Source organism: Dioscorea cayenensis, chromosome 17 (assembly GCF_009730915.1).
Source record: "Dioscorea cayenensis subsp. rotundata cultivar TDr96_F1 chromosome 17, TDr96_F1_v2_PseudoChromosome.rev07_lg8_w22 25.fasta, whole genome shotgun sequence".
Lineage (NCBI taxonomy): Eukaryota > Viridiplantae > Streptophyta > Magnoliopsida > Dioscoreales > Dioscoreaceae > Dioscorea > Dioscorea cayenensis.
The window spans coordinates 20,238,781-20,255,689 of NC_052487.1; the positions used below are offsets into that span (position 1 = coordinate 20,238,781).

The window sequence follows — 16,909 nt, forward strand, 5'->3', positions numbered from 1 at the left end:
AAATAACCTAAAAAACAGCTTTTTTCATAAGCTAGTCATACAAGCTGTTTTTAATTTTTTTAAGCTTCTGCTTTTGTAGAAAATTCAATATAAACAAGTTTTTTTTTTAATGCAGAAGTGCTTAACTTATAAAAAAACATTTCTTGGTTTTCAAAAGTTAGGACTTGTTTGGATGAGCTTTTGGAAAACCCAGAAGTGCTTTTTTATAAGTTAAGCACTTCTGGGTTCAAAAAAAGTTGTTTGTATTGGCTTTTCTGCAAAAGCAGAAACTGTAAAAAAAGCTGAAAAACAACTTTTTTCATAAGCTAGTCATGAGCAGCTTCTGAAAAAAAGCTGTTTTTTAGCTTATTTTTACAGCTTTTGCTTTTATAGAAAAGCTAATAGAAACACAAATTATAAAAAAGTGCTTAACTTACTCTGGAAAAGCAATTTTTCCAGAAGCACTTCTATTAAACTTAAAAAAGTGCTTTTTTGATAAGCCAACCCAAACAAGGCCTTAATCCAAACAAGCCCTTAGTGTGAATTAAGATTCAAACCTAAATTCTCAAATTGACAAAAATACCCTTTAAAAAAAACTTAATGCCAACAAATTAAAAAATAATTTGGTATGCAAGTTGGATGTTTAATTTTCAGTTTTTACGCTGGTTGCCACTTGCCACCCACCAAAAAATAAAATCTATCACAAAATTTACCAAAAAACCGAAATAAAAAAAAATTCAAAAGGATAAATTTGTATCGTGACATTTAAGATAAATTGTCATCATAAGCTCCGTCTGGAAGTACAAATATTCAAACTTTAGGTGGCGATGGCCAACTACTCAATTAATTGACCTTGCACCAAAAATCTTTGCTCATCTCAGGAGGCCACATGTGAGCACACCCACTTGTCAGGAGTCAAGTAAGCTTGTTGGGCCTAGAGGAAGCTTGTTAAGACTAGACATGTCCATGGGTCAGGCCAGACCAGGCAGGGTTCGAGCTGGAGTGATCTATAATTACTAAAATTCTAGCTTGCTCAAGCTTGGCCTACCCCTTCCAAATAATACGGGTCTTAAGTTTTATTAGAACCCGCCCGTATTTGATAATCTTTAACCAAAACCAACCCAAGCCCGCCCAATTAGGTTTTTCGTCAAATAATAAATAAGTTATAATAATAATAATAATATTAATATGTGAACATGACCAAATATTATTTTACTAATGACATTAAAATTAAAACACCAAATGCATAACTTTATTCAATCACAAAAACTAAAATTCAAACCATCATATATATATATATATAAGTGTATACAAAACTAATTAATAAATATAAGTATATCCCGGACATCATTTATTCCTCTGATTTCTCTACTCTTTTAGTCTGTATTCCTTTGTTTCACATTCTTTTGTTCACACACATCACTCAGTTGATCAGGCTAATTTTTGGAACTGGGGTTACTATTTGTAATCTCATTTTTTTCTGTGGACCGATATTCTACTTTCTACCACTATTATTACAAGATTGGCACGTACACTTGCGTCCCTATCAACCTACTGCTGCAACTATCAGGTTACAACCACGTCACCATCAAAACAATCAATACCATCTACATAACCCATAACACATGGTCCTTGTACAAGACAAAAATCACATCCGGTAATGAGCATCATTTCTGTATAAAATCAATTTCACAAATATAATATGTATGTAAGTTTCACATGCGATTTGAAACCCAATATACCAATGTAACCATAAGCCTTTTCATCAAACTCAAGAGTCTCATTTATAAAACAAAAACCATAGAAACTCTTTCTAAACCGATTAAATCATTAGTTAATATGGGAAACTCAAGTATTACTTTTCAATCATGACTAAAGACTTGTAAATAATTTCTAACTCAAAATATAATCAAAATGTAAACACAATCACTCTAAAATCAAGAGTTTCATAGACAGTTTAATAACATAGAAATTCTTTTTTTAAAAGGATGAAAGATCGATACAATACGATAAAACTCAAAAATCATTTTTAGTTAAGCAATATAGATAATCAGGTCATATTCTATAAGAATTGTGCAAATCACGAATGCCACTCACAACTTAGGCAAGAAAAACCTCGCCCATGCTACTCCTCTGTCGGCTCAAATTAAGCCTTGAGCCGAACTCTCAGTAGATAACCAACCAACACACATATATTCACAAAAACCACAAAAAGAATTAAACAAAGCAACTCAAGAATGAAACAGTAGGTCTCAAAGACATGCTACCCTACGACGATCCTAGGGGTGACTCAAGACTAGTTTCAAGATACCCAATGAATTCCAATGGGTTTGAGCTTCACTTAAAACCAAAGAATTTCAAGAAACAACTAAATTTAACCGGTGATACAGTGTCGAGCTACAATATTCCAAGAAGCCTACCAAGCAATGGATTATGGATACAACAATTCAAGGAAGCAATAACCATCTATATCAAACTCTCAACTTCTCAAGGCAATAGTCAACAAGTAGAACATGGATTAAACCATGAAACCAACCCTAGATCATTAGTTCTCCATCTAAAAAAAACAACAACAACAAGTACAACAACAATAAGAACAACGAAGCTTACCTCAAGAATTCAAGGAGAAGAATCAATCCAAAGCTATAAGTTTTCAAAAACAAGGGTTAGCAACCTTCCTTCTTGCTTGATAGGAAGTACAAGGGAGAGGAGGAAGAAAGAAAAAGAGAGGGAGAAGGAAAGAGCGATTCCAAACAACCAAAAAACGCCCCAAAAAGGGATTAAAAGCAAGGCAGGGCGTGCCCACTGGCACACGCCACAAGGCAGGACGTGCCTGCTGGCACACGCAACCCCTAGGGTTGCGCCTGGGTGCTCCCACCCACACACCACAGGGCCACTCCTAGATTGCCTGGTGCACCCTGTGCCTGACTCGCTGGCGCAGACGACCCCATCGCCACCAATGGCCACGAGCACACGGCTCGACCTACGACTCAATCTAGGAAAGCGAGTGCGAACCTGCACGCTTAACCACTCAAACTCATAATGACTCGAACACACCTAACAACTCTGTCTAACCTGCCAAGGCAAAAACAAACAGACTCGAACCATAGTTTGAGTGTGAGCCCCACCCTTAATCAAATCCTAGACATTGCTTTTATCTTTTAATCCTAGCCGTTGGTTTTACTTTTAATCTTAGCCATTGATTTTGTTTTTGCATAGTTTCAAAACCCTAGCCGTATCTTCAGCTTCTTCGGTTTTAGATCATAGGGGGGGAGAGAGAGAGAGAGAGAGACATAGAGAGAGACTTGCCTCATCTCTTTCTCTTTCTTTTTGCGGGAGGTGTCGGCGACGAGGACAATTGAAGGGTCTCATCGTCACGGATTTCGTTTCACTGTTATTGTTGACGTAAGGTTCCGAGTTATTTTGTTATTACTCTTTCTTATGCTTGTTTGTGACATGTTACTAGTTAGGGTTAGGGTTTGGTGAGAATTTATTTGATTTTAATTTGAGGATAAAATTCAGAAAGTCCCTGTTAGCACAATAGAGATCTCTAATTTATTTCAAAGATCTAGAGATGGAATTTGGAAGAGATCAAAATAGAAAAATTGTAGATCAAGATCTTGTTTAGTATGCTAGCAAATTTCAGAATTTTCGGAGTAGTATCTTGCAAATTATAAATTTTTAGACGCAGGTGACGCGGACAGGATTTCTGTTCAGCCCTTGAACAGTTTTTGATAATTTTCATAATTTTAAGTTCTGTTTTAGATTTATATTTATATAAGAAAGTTATATAGGACGATTTTATATTTGCCTCTACAAAATTTCAGAACTTTTAGCCATATAAATTGTGAGATATGATCAGATTTTTATAGGTGTGCTCAATACTATTTCTGCAGAGAAGATAACGATTGATTAGACAATTTGATGGTCTTGTATATGAAATTTTTAGAAGAGTAATATAACCAAGTTATATAGTTTGATGTTACCTAAATACCTGCAAAATTTCAGATTTTATGCATCTGTAGTTTGTGAGACATGACCCTATTGATATAAGTGTCTCGGATGATATTTCCGTGCATAGGCTGAAGAATTATGACCATTTTTTATGATCATGAAGATTGAATTGGATAAGGTAAAAAATAGGAAATTTGTTCATTTCTGAGTTATCTTATTGTCAGTAAGATTGTATTATTTTTGAAGTTATATGTTGTGAGATATTTTTTTATTGCAATAGGCATGTCTGAAACTATTTGTCTACATAAGTATGATTTTTAATACTAGTGGCTTAAATTCTATAGGTCTCAAATCATTGTAAGGTTTGGATTTGTTTTAGATGAAGATACCTGGTTTTCTTATAAGTTTGAAATTTTTTATTTGGGTTAGAATTTGCAAAGCTACGTTGATTTTAATCTTAAGGTTTGTAGGTGAATTGGTTATTGGTTTGGACCTTTGTAATTTTGTTAGTGTTTGATTTGTTTTTGCATTCGTGTGAATTTTAAAATTTGTTTACTTGTATTTCTGATGGGTTATTCCCAAATTAGGACTTCTTGAGAAATACTCAATTGGTGTAAGAATTCAAAAATTTGGCTGTTAATCAGGTAAGTATCCCACATATAAATCATATTATATGTATATAGTTTAGTTTTCTGAACATCTGAAAATTTTGAGAAAAATAATGATATTATTTATTTATTTATATTTTAAATTATTTATGTATTATTATTTTTGGAATTATTTTAAATTATTTTAAAGTTGGAGTTAATGATATATTATTTTGGATTAGAATTATCTGAAAGGTTTAAATAATTTATTTACATTTGAATTACTTACTTTTTGAAATCCAGATATTTATTTACTTTCTGATTAATTACTATTGTGTTTTTCTTTATTATCTGTTCATGTTTGGATTCAATTAACTGGATTATTTTGATATGATAAAAATGGGATCATGTGACTGCAAATTACTTGCATTTTGCTCAGTATGAATTTTGATAGTTTATTGTTTTGTGAAAATGAAATATTTTGACAAAGTACTCGTACTCCCCAAACTAACTTTGCAATAACCCTGTCACTGGGGGTTAAACATTGACCGTGTCGACATGTACTCTAATATAGAAACTATAGTTTCCCACCGCTTTCCGTCGGTGAATAATAACGGCCTCTGATAAATCTGGCTCGGGTCACCGAGGGTAAACTTATGAGTTATGATATTCTGGCTCGGGTCACCGATGATAAATATATGAGTTCTGTTATTTTGTTTTGGCAATAGTTGTTTGGGGGACCTATATGCTTGGTTTTGACATCTATGTTTATTTGAAATAAATTTGATTTCTGATTTTGATTTTGATAATTTTTTATTTTTGCAAATAATCCCTATAATTTTTTAGTGGGTGCTTACTGGGCTGTCAAGCTCATAATTTATTGTTTAATATCTTTTCAGATCAAGAGTAGAGTTGGGTGGCAGATAGCTTAACGGGGATCGTTAGGCAATCGTCGAGTATTAGCATGTATTAAGTCCCTTTTTTGTGTGACTATGTTTTATTTGTATAAGTTTATATTGTTTTTTGCAATCCACTGAATTTGATTTATTTGTTCTGTTTTGGATCAGGTTTTGAGGCCTTGTATGCATACATGGTTTTGGCCTTGTAGGTGTACAGCCGTTTGTCAGCATCCCAGGTCCATAGAACTGGGTTCGGGGTGTGACATTTAGTCTACACATCCAAAAGTCAAAGCACTACAACTTCAACCTACCGAAGTATGAATTAGGCATTGGATTTGTCTCGAGAAAGCGTTCAATTTATTTTTGAGTTCCCTTTGCCAACATTACAAACATTTAATTAGTGTTAATTTTCAATTATGTTTGTCAAAACCTTAGGTGAAACGATATATGGGCACCTACTCATTCGAAGTGATAGTCCCAAGTAACCCTTAATTTGCATACTTTCTCCTCATTTTCTTACTTCTTTCCCCAAGCTGATAGGATTTACACAATCTCATTACTTTCAAGCTAGATAACAAGAGAATAGTCATACTAGTACTTCTAGTTTTGGTAGGATACGACAACCCTACTCACTTTTATATTATTTGATGGTCTATATACTTGCAATACACCACCAGGTCCGCCATTAGTTTGGTTAGCAGTCTTGATCATTACCTCCCACACAGCTATAGTTGCCATTATTTATGAGCAAGCTTTAGAAGTAAATTTCTAATTTTATCTTATTTGCGATTAAAAATAAAAAATTTGAAAACTACCAATGATTTAGGAATATGAAAAACGTTAAAACTATTTATGAAATTGAAAAATTGAGAATCAAGACTTTCTTCTAAAAAATAATATAAATATTGCACCAAGTGACTTATAGGATTCAGTGCTGGTATTATACCGTATGAAACATTGAAAATACGTTTAAGATCAATAAAGGTGATATACATCAACATCTAGCGTTGCAAAAGGCAACCTTCTCTTATGAAAAAGTTTTTGTATGTGCAACTCATGAATGATAATTTGCATGTTGTCACATATATGTACACCATCATGGCACCCTATTACTCTCCTATTTAACATACCAATTCACTCCCCCCATATATATCCATGTTCCGTCCCAAAAGCCTCTTCCCCCTCTTTTTAAGTTCATCTTTTTCCACTTTGATGGGTACAACCATGGACCAATTGCCGAGCTGGTTAATAGGAGTTGTTCACTTTTTGGGTTTTAAATTTTAGTATCATAATGTTGTTTGTTTGGTGTCTTTTAGCTACTTTATAGCTCTTTCTCCTCAACAACAAAAAATAAAAATATAAATAAAAATCAGGCACCAATTATTTCAACTAGTTCAATATTCTAAGCATACGCCTCTCTATTTTATGGCCATTGAGTTTAGCCAACTTCTTATTTATTATTATTGCAAAAGAAATAAATTTCTCTTGATTAGTCAAAAGACATGGGCGGCGATTGTTCTTCTAAAAAAAAATAAGTAGTAGTATTATCTTTACCGATTAATTGAAGTAGTATTTATATTGCTCTAACTTTGGAACAAGTTCTTTACAATTGAATGCAATTAACTTTTCTCTTCTTCCTCACACACACACACACACACACACACACACTCTCTCTCTCTCTCTTTCTTCTTCTTCTTTGTTTTACTGAAAACTTTGATTGACTTGGTTTATGTGAGAAGATCATCACTGTCTTGCAGAAGATAATATGGTACACGGCGAGCTTCAAGCTGAGAACGGACTTCACCGGATTCTTTTAATTAAAGCTGTATATAATTTTTAAGATATGATTATTTTAAAAAAAAACTTCTATGCTATTAATCCATTCAGGCGAATTAGTACTTCGGACTGTTTTATGTACTTTTAAAAAATATTTTTTTTAAATATATATATATATATATTTTAAGATGAATCACTTAGTCGTTAAAAACAAAAATCACTTGTACATAATTACTCAGTTTATTATTTTTTATCTGTCATAATTAACTGAATCTCACATACAAATAAACTTGGTTATTTCATAAAATTTTATAAAAAATTAGTTATTTTTTTAAAATTACTCGAGTTAAATATTAATATTAAAATAATTTTAAAAAACAGGTAATAAATATTTCTTTATATTAGAAGATGACCGATAAAAAAACATATATTTGTGATAGATAAAAAGTAATATTCTCGCAAAAATATTTAATGTGAGCTTGGAACTTCCCCGGATTTTCAAAAATCAAAAGTTTGAAATTTGAATGAACGAATTTATTTATTTTTGTTCAATATTTAATGTGTCGTCTTCTCCAACCTTCCTTGAAAAAAACCTGTATCCTGCTTTTAATTTTTTTTTTCTTGATTTTTTTCCACGCCTGTCTATTATTTATTTTTTTTATTTTATATTCTCAATATTTATTTATGTCACAAGTCAATGGCAAAGACTAGTGGGTTCCTTGACGCAATCCATTTGCAATGCAATTTCCGTGAAGGAACAGACGTACTCGTTTTATTTAATAATAGAGTGGGTCCCATTATGATGCAACGAAAACTTTAGGAAGTTTCCCGGAAGCTTCATTAATAAAAGCGATGTTCCCCGTTTCTTTCAACGTTCACCAAAATATATTTTAATTATATACATAAAATAATAAAATTGGAATATTTTTTAAAATAAATAAAAATTCGAAATCAGCTATTTTTCAAAATAATAATAATAATAATAATAACCGTCAATTTAAGCAACCAAAATTTCTATACGCTAATCCTTATTACTAATTTAATGGGTTTGTCGTCTATAAATTACTCTATTTACTTTTGTATAAAAAATGACTATGGTTTATTAATTTTTTTTATAAATTTATATTTTACTCTGATGAAAGTCTCCTATAAATCCATAATTAACACCCAATTTCTGTGTTTTTCTTTTTTAATGGAGATGTTAATATAATGCAATGATAGTTCTACCCATTTAAAATAAATAATTATTAATGTATCATCATAAATAATATTTGTTTATAGAGGAATTGCTCAATAGGTCCAAATAACTTTACCATTAGATCAAAATTTTTTTTATTTTTTCAAATCTATTGAAAATCCCTCATTTTTTCTCATAATTATTTTTAATTCCAACAGATATATAACCTAAGATTTGCTATTCTTACGTCACATTCAATTTTTAGTTTTGCTTTTTGGTTTTTGTACTTCAAATTTACTATTCTTATATCATCTTAAGTTTTAGTTTTACTCTTTGATTTTTGATGTATCCGCTTATTATTTGGCGAATCTATTCACATTTGTATATTATCGAATTTAATTTGAACTTTCAAAGGTGACGGAAAGGATGAAATGAAAGTGGTTATAAAAAAGAGAGATTGCAGAGGATAATTTTTTGTCAGAAAGAGTTATTAGAATAAACAAAAATTTCTAACGAGTAAGAAGTGATTTTCCCTTGTTTATATAACCTCACAAAAAATAATTTATAATTTTTATTAAAATATTAATTGGGGGGGTGAAAACAGAGAGAGACCCACCTGGTGGAAGCATGAGAAAAACCCTTATAAGGGGTTGTTTAGATTAGTTTCTGAAAGGCCCAGAAGTGTTTTTTATAAACTAAGTATTTCTGGGTTCAAAAAAAAATTATTTTTATGGAGTTTTCTGTAAAAGCAGAAACTGATAAAATGCTGACATACTTTTTTTTTTAAAAAAAACTAGTCATATGGCGTTTTTGGGAAAAAAAACACTTTTACAAAAGCTGTTTTGAGGGTTATGAAATTACCAAATTAGTCTTATAAAATAAAATAATAATAATAGTAATAATTATTATTATTACTATTATTGTTATTATCATTATCAATAGCAATAACTATATTTTGAATACATAATAATTGAAATATTATAATATTTTAATGAACGCTCATAAAAAATTCTTTTAACAATACACATTCAAATAACTTTCACACATATCAAAATATTTCTTTATTAAATTATACAAACATAAAATACAAAAAAAAAAAACACTTCATTTATTCTAAATAGCATTTTTATTAAAAGCCTTTCTACTAAACTAAAAAAAAAAAAATTTATTATTTTCTAAATCAATCCAAACAAAGTCTAAATGGTCAGAATGTTTTTGTTAAGATTTTTTTTTTTTCCTCCCAGTTTGTCATGCAAAATAAATCAATGCAGACTTGTTGTTTGCTTTATTTTTTATTTTTTATTATTTTTTTTCAAGAGTTATGTTTTGTTTCCTCCCAGTTATGTTTCGTTTTAACTTTATATACACCCAGAGACGAAGTTTTATGGATTTTTTATTAAAAAAAAATACACGCTTTGGTTTATTTATTTATTTTAACTAAATTACATAAATTATAAAAATAATTTAGAATTAGTCGGTAGTTTAAAATTGATAAAAATTCTATTAATTTTCTAAAATTACTTTTATTTAAAATATATTTTAAAAATATATAATTGAATATAATTTATTGAAAATTTTAAAAGTACATTAAATATAACGATTAATATAAAAAAATAATATTTTAAAAAAAATATTTGTGAAAATTTATTGTCTGGTTTTTTAATATTTTATAAACTAATATATATATTTAATAAAAGTTAATTATTTGACTAGTTGGTTTTTCTACAAATTAATATATATAGTCTAAAAATATTAAATTTTTAAAAAATATATTTTTAAAATTTTATTTTTTAGTGATATTTATTTAAATGGTTATACAATAATAAAAAATTTGTAAACATTTGTAAAAATACCTTATTCGACAGCTTGATTTTCTATAAATTAGTATATATATATATATATATATATACTAATTAATATTGGTTGACACGTTGACAAATAGCAAACCGGAGGAAAGGAGAAGGGGTGCTTCCTATAAGAGGGCATCCATAAGACTCATATCTAATTATCATGGAGGAGGAACAGGTGACGTTCTCTGGTTGACGTGCAATCCATGGCAACACCCAACAACAACAACAACAACAATAGCATGAGCATCAACAACTTCCTCTATAAACATCAAGCATGGTTTCCAACACTAGGCATGGTTTTCTTAACTTTCAATTCAATCACAGCCGTTTATCGTTCCATCAACGAACCATGGACGGTTCTCTTCATCGTTTCAGTTTACGTTAATGTCGTTCTTCTTCTCTCTTCTGTCCGTATCATGGAGAGAACGCCGGAGGGCAAACGAGATGGCATCAAGGCCACGGTCTGGTCACTCGCTTCTACGCTTACCGTTATGTTTTCTTATAGAGTTGCTCAAATGATGCCTTTTGCTCTTGCGGTGATCGTATGGCTCATGGCTTCCGTTACTGTTTTTGGTGGCTTTTATGCGCTCGTCGTTTACCGCGAAGAACCGGATCTACCCTACCGGACAAAAGCTGATGATAATGGGCTCAGTGGTGAACCTAAGGTCATCGTTGTTGAGCTATTTAATAATTAATTTAAATTAATTATTAATATATGTTGCGTATATTTTATATAAAATATATATAATTGTAGCCGACTTACTGATGGTGAATGATGAAAACAGTAATTTATCTGTTTTGTTAGAAAAAATATTTATATGTAATAAATATGTGGCTTGTAATATTTGTACTTTTATTAAAGTTTAGTTAATAAAATTATTTATTTTCTTTTTTTGTTTAACTTTTTCTGTTTAGTAAATAAGAAAAATTAAATGTAGATCTCATTTTAAATTTTGTGATTTTCAATTTATTTTTAGTTAATTTTTCTTTTTCTTTTTTTTTCATGATTTTCTTCTTTGTTTTTTCTTTTTGTATGTGGTGCTTTTTTTTTCACTTATTTTAAAGCTTGTGCTATATATTGTTAGATGTGCCCTTTATTTTCTAATATTATGGGTTTGGACGTTGTAAAATAATCACTTAATATGTTATACACAACTATAACTCTATAACTATATTTTGAATACTAAAGTTCGGTATATTATTTCCCTCGCCTCTAATTCAATTTTTGATAGTTTGAATCCATATTTTATCTATATATTTTTTTATTATTAGTAATAATAACAATAATAACATAAATATATTACCTGAAGCAGGAGTTTTGAAATTTTTACCTTTCTTTTATTTTACATTTTTACAAGTTCTTTTATTTTACATTTTTACAAGACGGCAAGCACAATTAAATGCATTAAAAAAAAAAAAGACTTGGGCCACAAGTTGTAAAGGATTTAGGTTTTCATATATTTATTTAGTTTTTTACTTTTAAATTTTTTTTACTATTTTTCGTTTTCATTTTTTTATACTAATTTTTCTTCATTATTTCTTGTATATAAGTATTTTTTTATTATAATCCTTATTTCTTTTCCTTTGCAGAACCTCTGTTGAGACTGTTCTTTCTTTTATTGTTCAGGCCATGATTGAAGTACAAAATGAGATCCAAGAGAATAAGGTTTTAAGGTTATTGAAGTTTATTGCACAACAGAGATTAGGGTTTAAAGAGAAGAAAATTGTCACATGAGGAGATTAGGGGTTAGAGAGAAGAAAATTGTCATACGAGAAAACAAAAAAAAGGGTCTTGGTTGGCTGTCCACTTGGATCATGAAGGTGATGAGGTAAGGGAATGCAAGCAATATAACAAGCCATATTAACTTGTCATTAATTAATATCATAAGTATAGGCAGTCGGACCCAGGAATTTGGTCTAGCCTCGGCTTCTCAGCCCAACCATGACCTCTCTTCAGTCCAATCATGGCTCCACCTGGGGATTTTTTTTTTAGCACAGATTTAAATTTTACCGGATGGAGTTCTTCCAATGTTTTTCAGCTGGTCAGCCCGGGCTTTTAACCATGTGGGTCTACCCCTGAGTGCATTTAACCCAAAGAATGAAACCGAGCAAATGATATGTATGCTAATATGATGATTATTAATTGAAGAAAAGATATATTTAATTGTTTAATCCTTTTCAAACAAATTTTTTTTATATATAATAATTGTGGCTGACGGTTTCAAATTCTTGAGCCTTGAGGGTAATAATAAAGTAGATAAGTAATGTGAGAGAGCGTCCATAGACATGGAGTTAATAATTCATATACATGTGTTCTTATTTTGTGTGAGTTGAGATTTAAACTCAAATATTCAACTAAAAAATAAATATCTTTTACAAAAGATCTAATGTCAAAAAATTAAAAAATAATTTGGTGTATGAGTTAAATAATTAATTTTTAGTATATATGCTTGCCTTTAATATATGTGCAAGTCCGCCGCACAAGAAAAAAAAAAATCTATCACAAAATTGACCAAAAACCGAGATCAATATAAAAATCAAAAGGATAAATTCGTCTCGTGACATTTAAGATAAATTGTCATCACAAGCTCCGTCCAGAAAGTTCAAACATTCAAACTTTAGGTGGCAATTGGCCAACCACTCAATTAATTGACCGTGACACCATTATTTTTATTGGGTTTTGAATGAGGAAAATTGGCATCTCAATACTGAGTTTTGCATATTGAGATCAGTGCCGTTCCACCAAAAATCTTTGCTCATCTCAGGAGGCCACATGTGAGCACAATCAAGATTGGTGATCTGGCAATATAAACGGGCTTACCTTGGCCCGTGCAAGTTTGTTGGTCCTAGAGGAAGCTTGTTAAGACTAGGCATGTTTAGAGGCTAAGCCGGGCCGGTCCGGGCCAAGTTTGGTATGACCGAGTCTATAATTATTAAAATTTTAATTTGCTCAAATCCGGCCCGGCCCTGCCCTGACCCAATAATAAAGGCTTTAAATTTTATCCAGAATCCACATGACCTTTAACCAAAACTTGCATAATTAGATTTTTTTTATCAAATAATAAATAAATTATAAAAAATTAATAATAATATTAATATGCGAACATGACAAAATATTATTTTACAAAACACATTAAAATTAAAATACCAAATACACAACTTTATTCAATCACAAAAACTTAAATACAAACCAATATAATCAATGGAATCAACAATAAATATAAATTATAAGTATATACAAAATCTAGTTAATAAATAATTAATGGCAATTCAAACCATATATATATATATATATAAGTGTCAACAAAACTAATTAATAAATATTTTTTAATTCTAGTCGGGATTGGGTCAGCCTGAGCTTTTTTACTATAGAACTAAACTCGGCTTGTTTTTAAAAATGAGTTTTTGTCCAAGTCCTCCTATGTTTTTGGATGGGCTTTCAATTTGGGCGGGTAGACCAACTCTTTAACAAGTCTAGTTAGGACTAGAGCAGACTCGCTTTTGGTTCTAATTGCCCCTAATGTGCTTTGCCTAGAGTCATATTTTCCGTAAGTTTGTCTGACTTTGCAGGAGCTTGTCTGTTGTCAAGTTTGGTGTGAGTTGACCATTACCCATAAGTGAGAAAGATGATGGAAACAGTTTTTAAAAATTGGTAGAAAAATACCCAAATTTCTTTTTGAAACTCATTAAAGACCTACATAGATATTTTTTCGCTATCTTGAGATAAAACTCAAATTTTAATATATATATATTTTTTTCAGTTTAAAGGTCCTTTTGAACTTATCAAAAGACCTATATTGGTATTTTTCGGTAATTTATGTTTATGTCAATATGAATGCTAATTTTTTTTTAGCAAATAGATGACAAAATTTTCCATTTTAAAAGAAGTTAAGACCGTGCACTGATATATAGTAAGCTTAACAAATATTTATACTCTCACTTTACACGAGTTTTAAGATTTAATCTCAAATTTTGAATGAAACGAATATATTAAAAATCCTAAATTTTAGTATGAGTAATGCTATATAAACCAATTAGGGTTTCCAAAATTCAACCAGACTGACATCGCAATTTCACCACCTTTATTGCATGGCACTCATCTATCCAACAATACTGCCACCGGTGAGCGGTGGATCTTTTCCTTTAGCCCATTTAAGAGAGAAAATGAAAGGGCCATAATTTTTATTAAAGTTTGATTAGGAGAGAGAAAAAAATGAGGTGGCATCTACTTCATCCAGTACATCATCCAGCATAACTTTTTAGAAACGCCTAGTTGCTGCGCACCGCATTATTCTTTTAGTTTGAAGTAAATAAATAATATTTATATTAAATATGAATAAAGCTTCCTTGAATATTTTTCTATATAAACCAGGGGAAAGTATAAATTTGGGCTGAAAAATAATAAAAGACCCAAATCTTGACTAAGGAATATGGACCAATGAGCGGCAGAATATAACTGCCACTGTCTAAGATTTACTAAATTGTGGTTTTATCACTTAAGTCTCAAATGATTTGGAACAACTATTAATACTTGAAGTTAGTCATTGAGTCAAAATCAGCATATCAAAAATCTCAATGGGACAACCGACAACTAGAGAATACTTATGTCAATCCATATTTGCCCCTAACAAATTATATTTTATGTAAGATAATGACAATCTAACTCTACTTTATAAGACAAGAGAAAAATATTTGGTGAGATCATTAGAGTATATATTTATGACTAGTGCATAGCCGTGCTTGTTTATTTTTCATTTTGTCGTTTGTCAACTTCATAAAAATATATATTTATGCAAAATTCAAATTTATTTTAATGAGTCATGTGTATTATGACAATCCAATCCAACTCCAATCTTAAAAAAAACTAAATTTGGTCTAACTTCAGGGCAATCACATAGGATTCTACACAGTTGTATTGTTGGCACAAACCAATGGATCATAATCCATTAGCCCAAACTAATGGCCCAAAACTAACTCCTCTTAAACCATCAACCCAAAACCAATGGCACATCAAAAGAAACTAATGGCTTTCTTAAACCATTAGCTACCTAAACCATGATCTTAACCCATGGATTAGTGCCCATATGTTAAAGGAAAATGGTGGTTTTAGTTGGCCTACAAATATGTGAAGTTTATTCTCATTCCACACACAACTTGAGTAAAGAACCAAAGTGAGAGTGAGAGTAAGAAAAATAAGAGAGAAAAAGAAAGAAGAAGAGTGAGGAAGTATGGAAAAAATATTTTGAGAGTTAGTTTATTCTCCTGGTGTAAGAGAGTACAGGTTTTCTCCTTGTTATTAGAGAAATTGTAACTACTGGAATTTTCCCACTTAATAAATTCTTCTATTTTTGCCCGTAATTTTTACCCTAATTATTTAGTGGTTTTCCATATAACATATTTGTGTTCTTTGTTTTTCAACATTATTTTCATTTATTTTACTATAGTAATGCTATATTCGGTCCTATATTTTAGAACATGTATGACCTTCTCTCTGCATTATGAGTGATAATGGCCTCCAAACTTGACTCCTTTGTTGCCTACAAAGCTTTAATCATAATGATCTAAGTATGGTTGGTCAGCATGCAAAATCTAAGCTACATGAAGAACAGTTATCAATCCAAGATTCATCACACAAAGCAGAAAATAGAATAACTATTATAAGAAGTTATGAGAAGCTCCCTAAAATTGTTTCCTGATCTCCAATTATAATCCTTAGCATTCACCATAGCCTACTAGAAGATTTCACTCTCAACAGTAGGTTTTTGGCTTTTGATTTTTTTTTTTTTCATGATAAAGCTGTTAAGCCGCTAAGAAAAACATGAATGCATAAAATCTCTGTGGAGGAAAGTAGAGACGAGTTAGGTACACATAAGCGCTATAATCACTATATAATGATTCTAACTCTCATTAGTTATAAAAAATTTTAATGAAGAATCAACAGTCAATAAATCACTTAGTTGTTGATAGTTTTTTTTAATAACTTGTCACACCTGCTCTTCTAAATCCTCCGTGCACAAGTAGCTATCAAGTATCAAAACCCTTTAAGCATCTAATTCCCCACTCTAGTGTTCTATCTTTTTGTGAACCAATTACCGTCCGCAAAAACTTTTAGCTTCTGTTTGGATAGAAGCAATCATCCCTCTCTAGAGGTGGATCATTGCTAATCCCAATGCACACCCATGTTTGGGTGTGCATGTGGGAGCAATCAATACCCTCCATGGGGTTAGCTTATTACCCCATATAATTATATATATATATATATATTAACATATTAGTATTACAAATAAAGATATTAATATTTAAGTATAATAATTGTAAAAACAATTATATATTAAATAAAGTTTTATTTTAAATCAAATTAGGAATATTAAATTATAATAATTACATTAATTAATTGTTATTATAAATTAATTTAGATGTTTAACCATGATAATTAGAGTGAAATAACATGTTTACTGTTAATGATATACTTAATTAAAATAATCAATTAATTGTACTCATTAAAATTAAGGTTGATATTTAAAATATTTTATAAATAAATAAATTAAAGGGTATAAAAGTAATCTTATCACATATTCTTTTCATTACTTTTCCCAATCATAATAAATTTCTCTTCTAACCAAACAAAATTTTCATTTCTATCCCCCTCTCTAAAGTTTTCATTCTCATTCTCATCCAAACACAACT

General features: G+C 30.4%; 1 protein-coding gene across 2 annotated transcripts; it reads left to right on the forward strand.

Annotated features, from left to right (window-relative positions):
* The first annotated feature begins 10,328 nt into the window (after nt 1-10,328).
* LOC120279990 lies at nt 10,329-12,077 on the forward strand. Of its 2 annotated transcripts, none has more exons than XM_039286677.1 (2): nt 10,329-10,887; nt 11,850-12,077. In XM_039286677.1, the coding sequence occupies exons 1-2, from the start codon at nt 10,426-10,428 to the stop codon at nt 11,955-11,957; spliced, it is 570 nt and encodes a 189-aa protein (XP_039142611.1). In that variant the 5' UTR covers nt 10,329-10,425; the 3' UTR covers nt 11,958-12,077. The 2 variants fall into 2 exon arrangements, with proteins under 2 accessions (XP_039142611.1, XP_039142613.1); XM_039286679.1 differs by having other exon boundaries at nt 10,334-10,887; nt 11,813-11,949.
* The last annotated feature ends 4,832 nt before the right edge of the window (nt 12,078-16,909 follow it).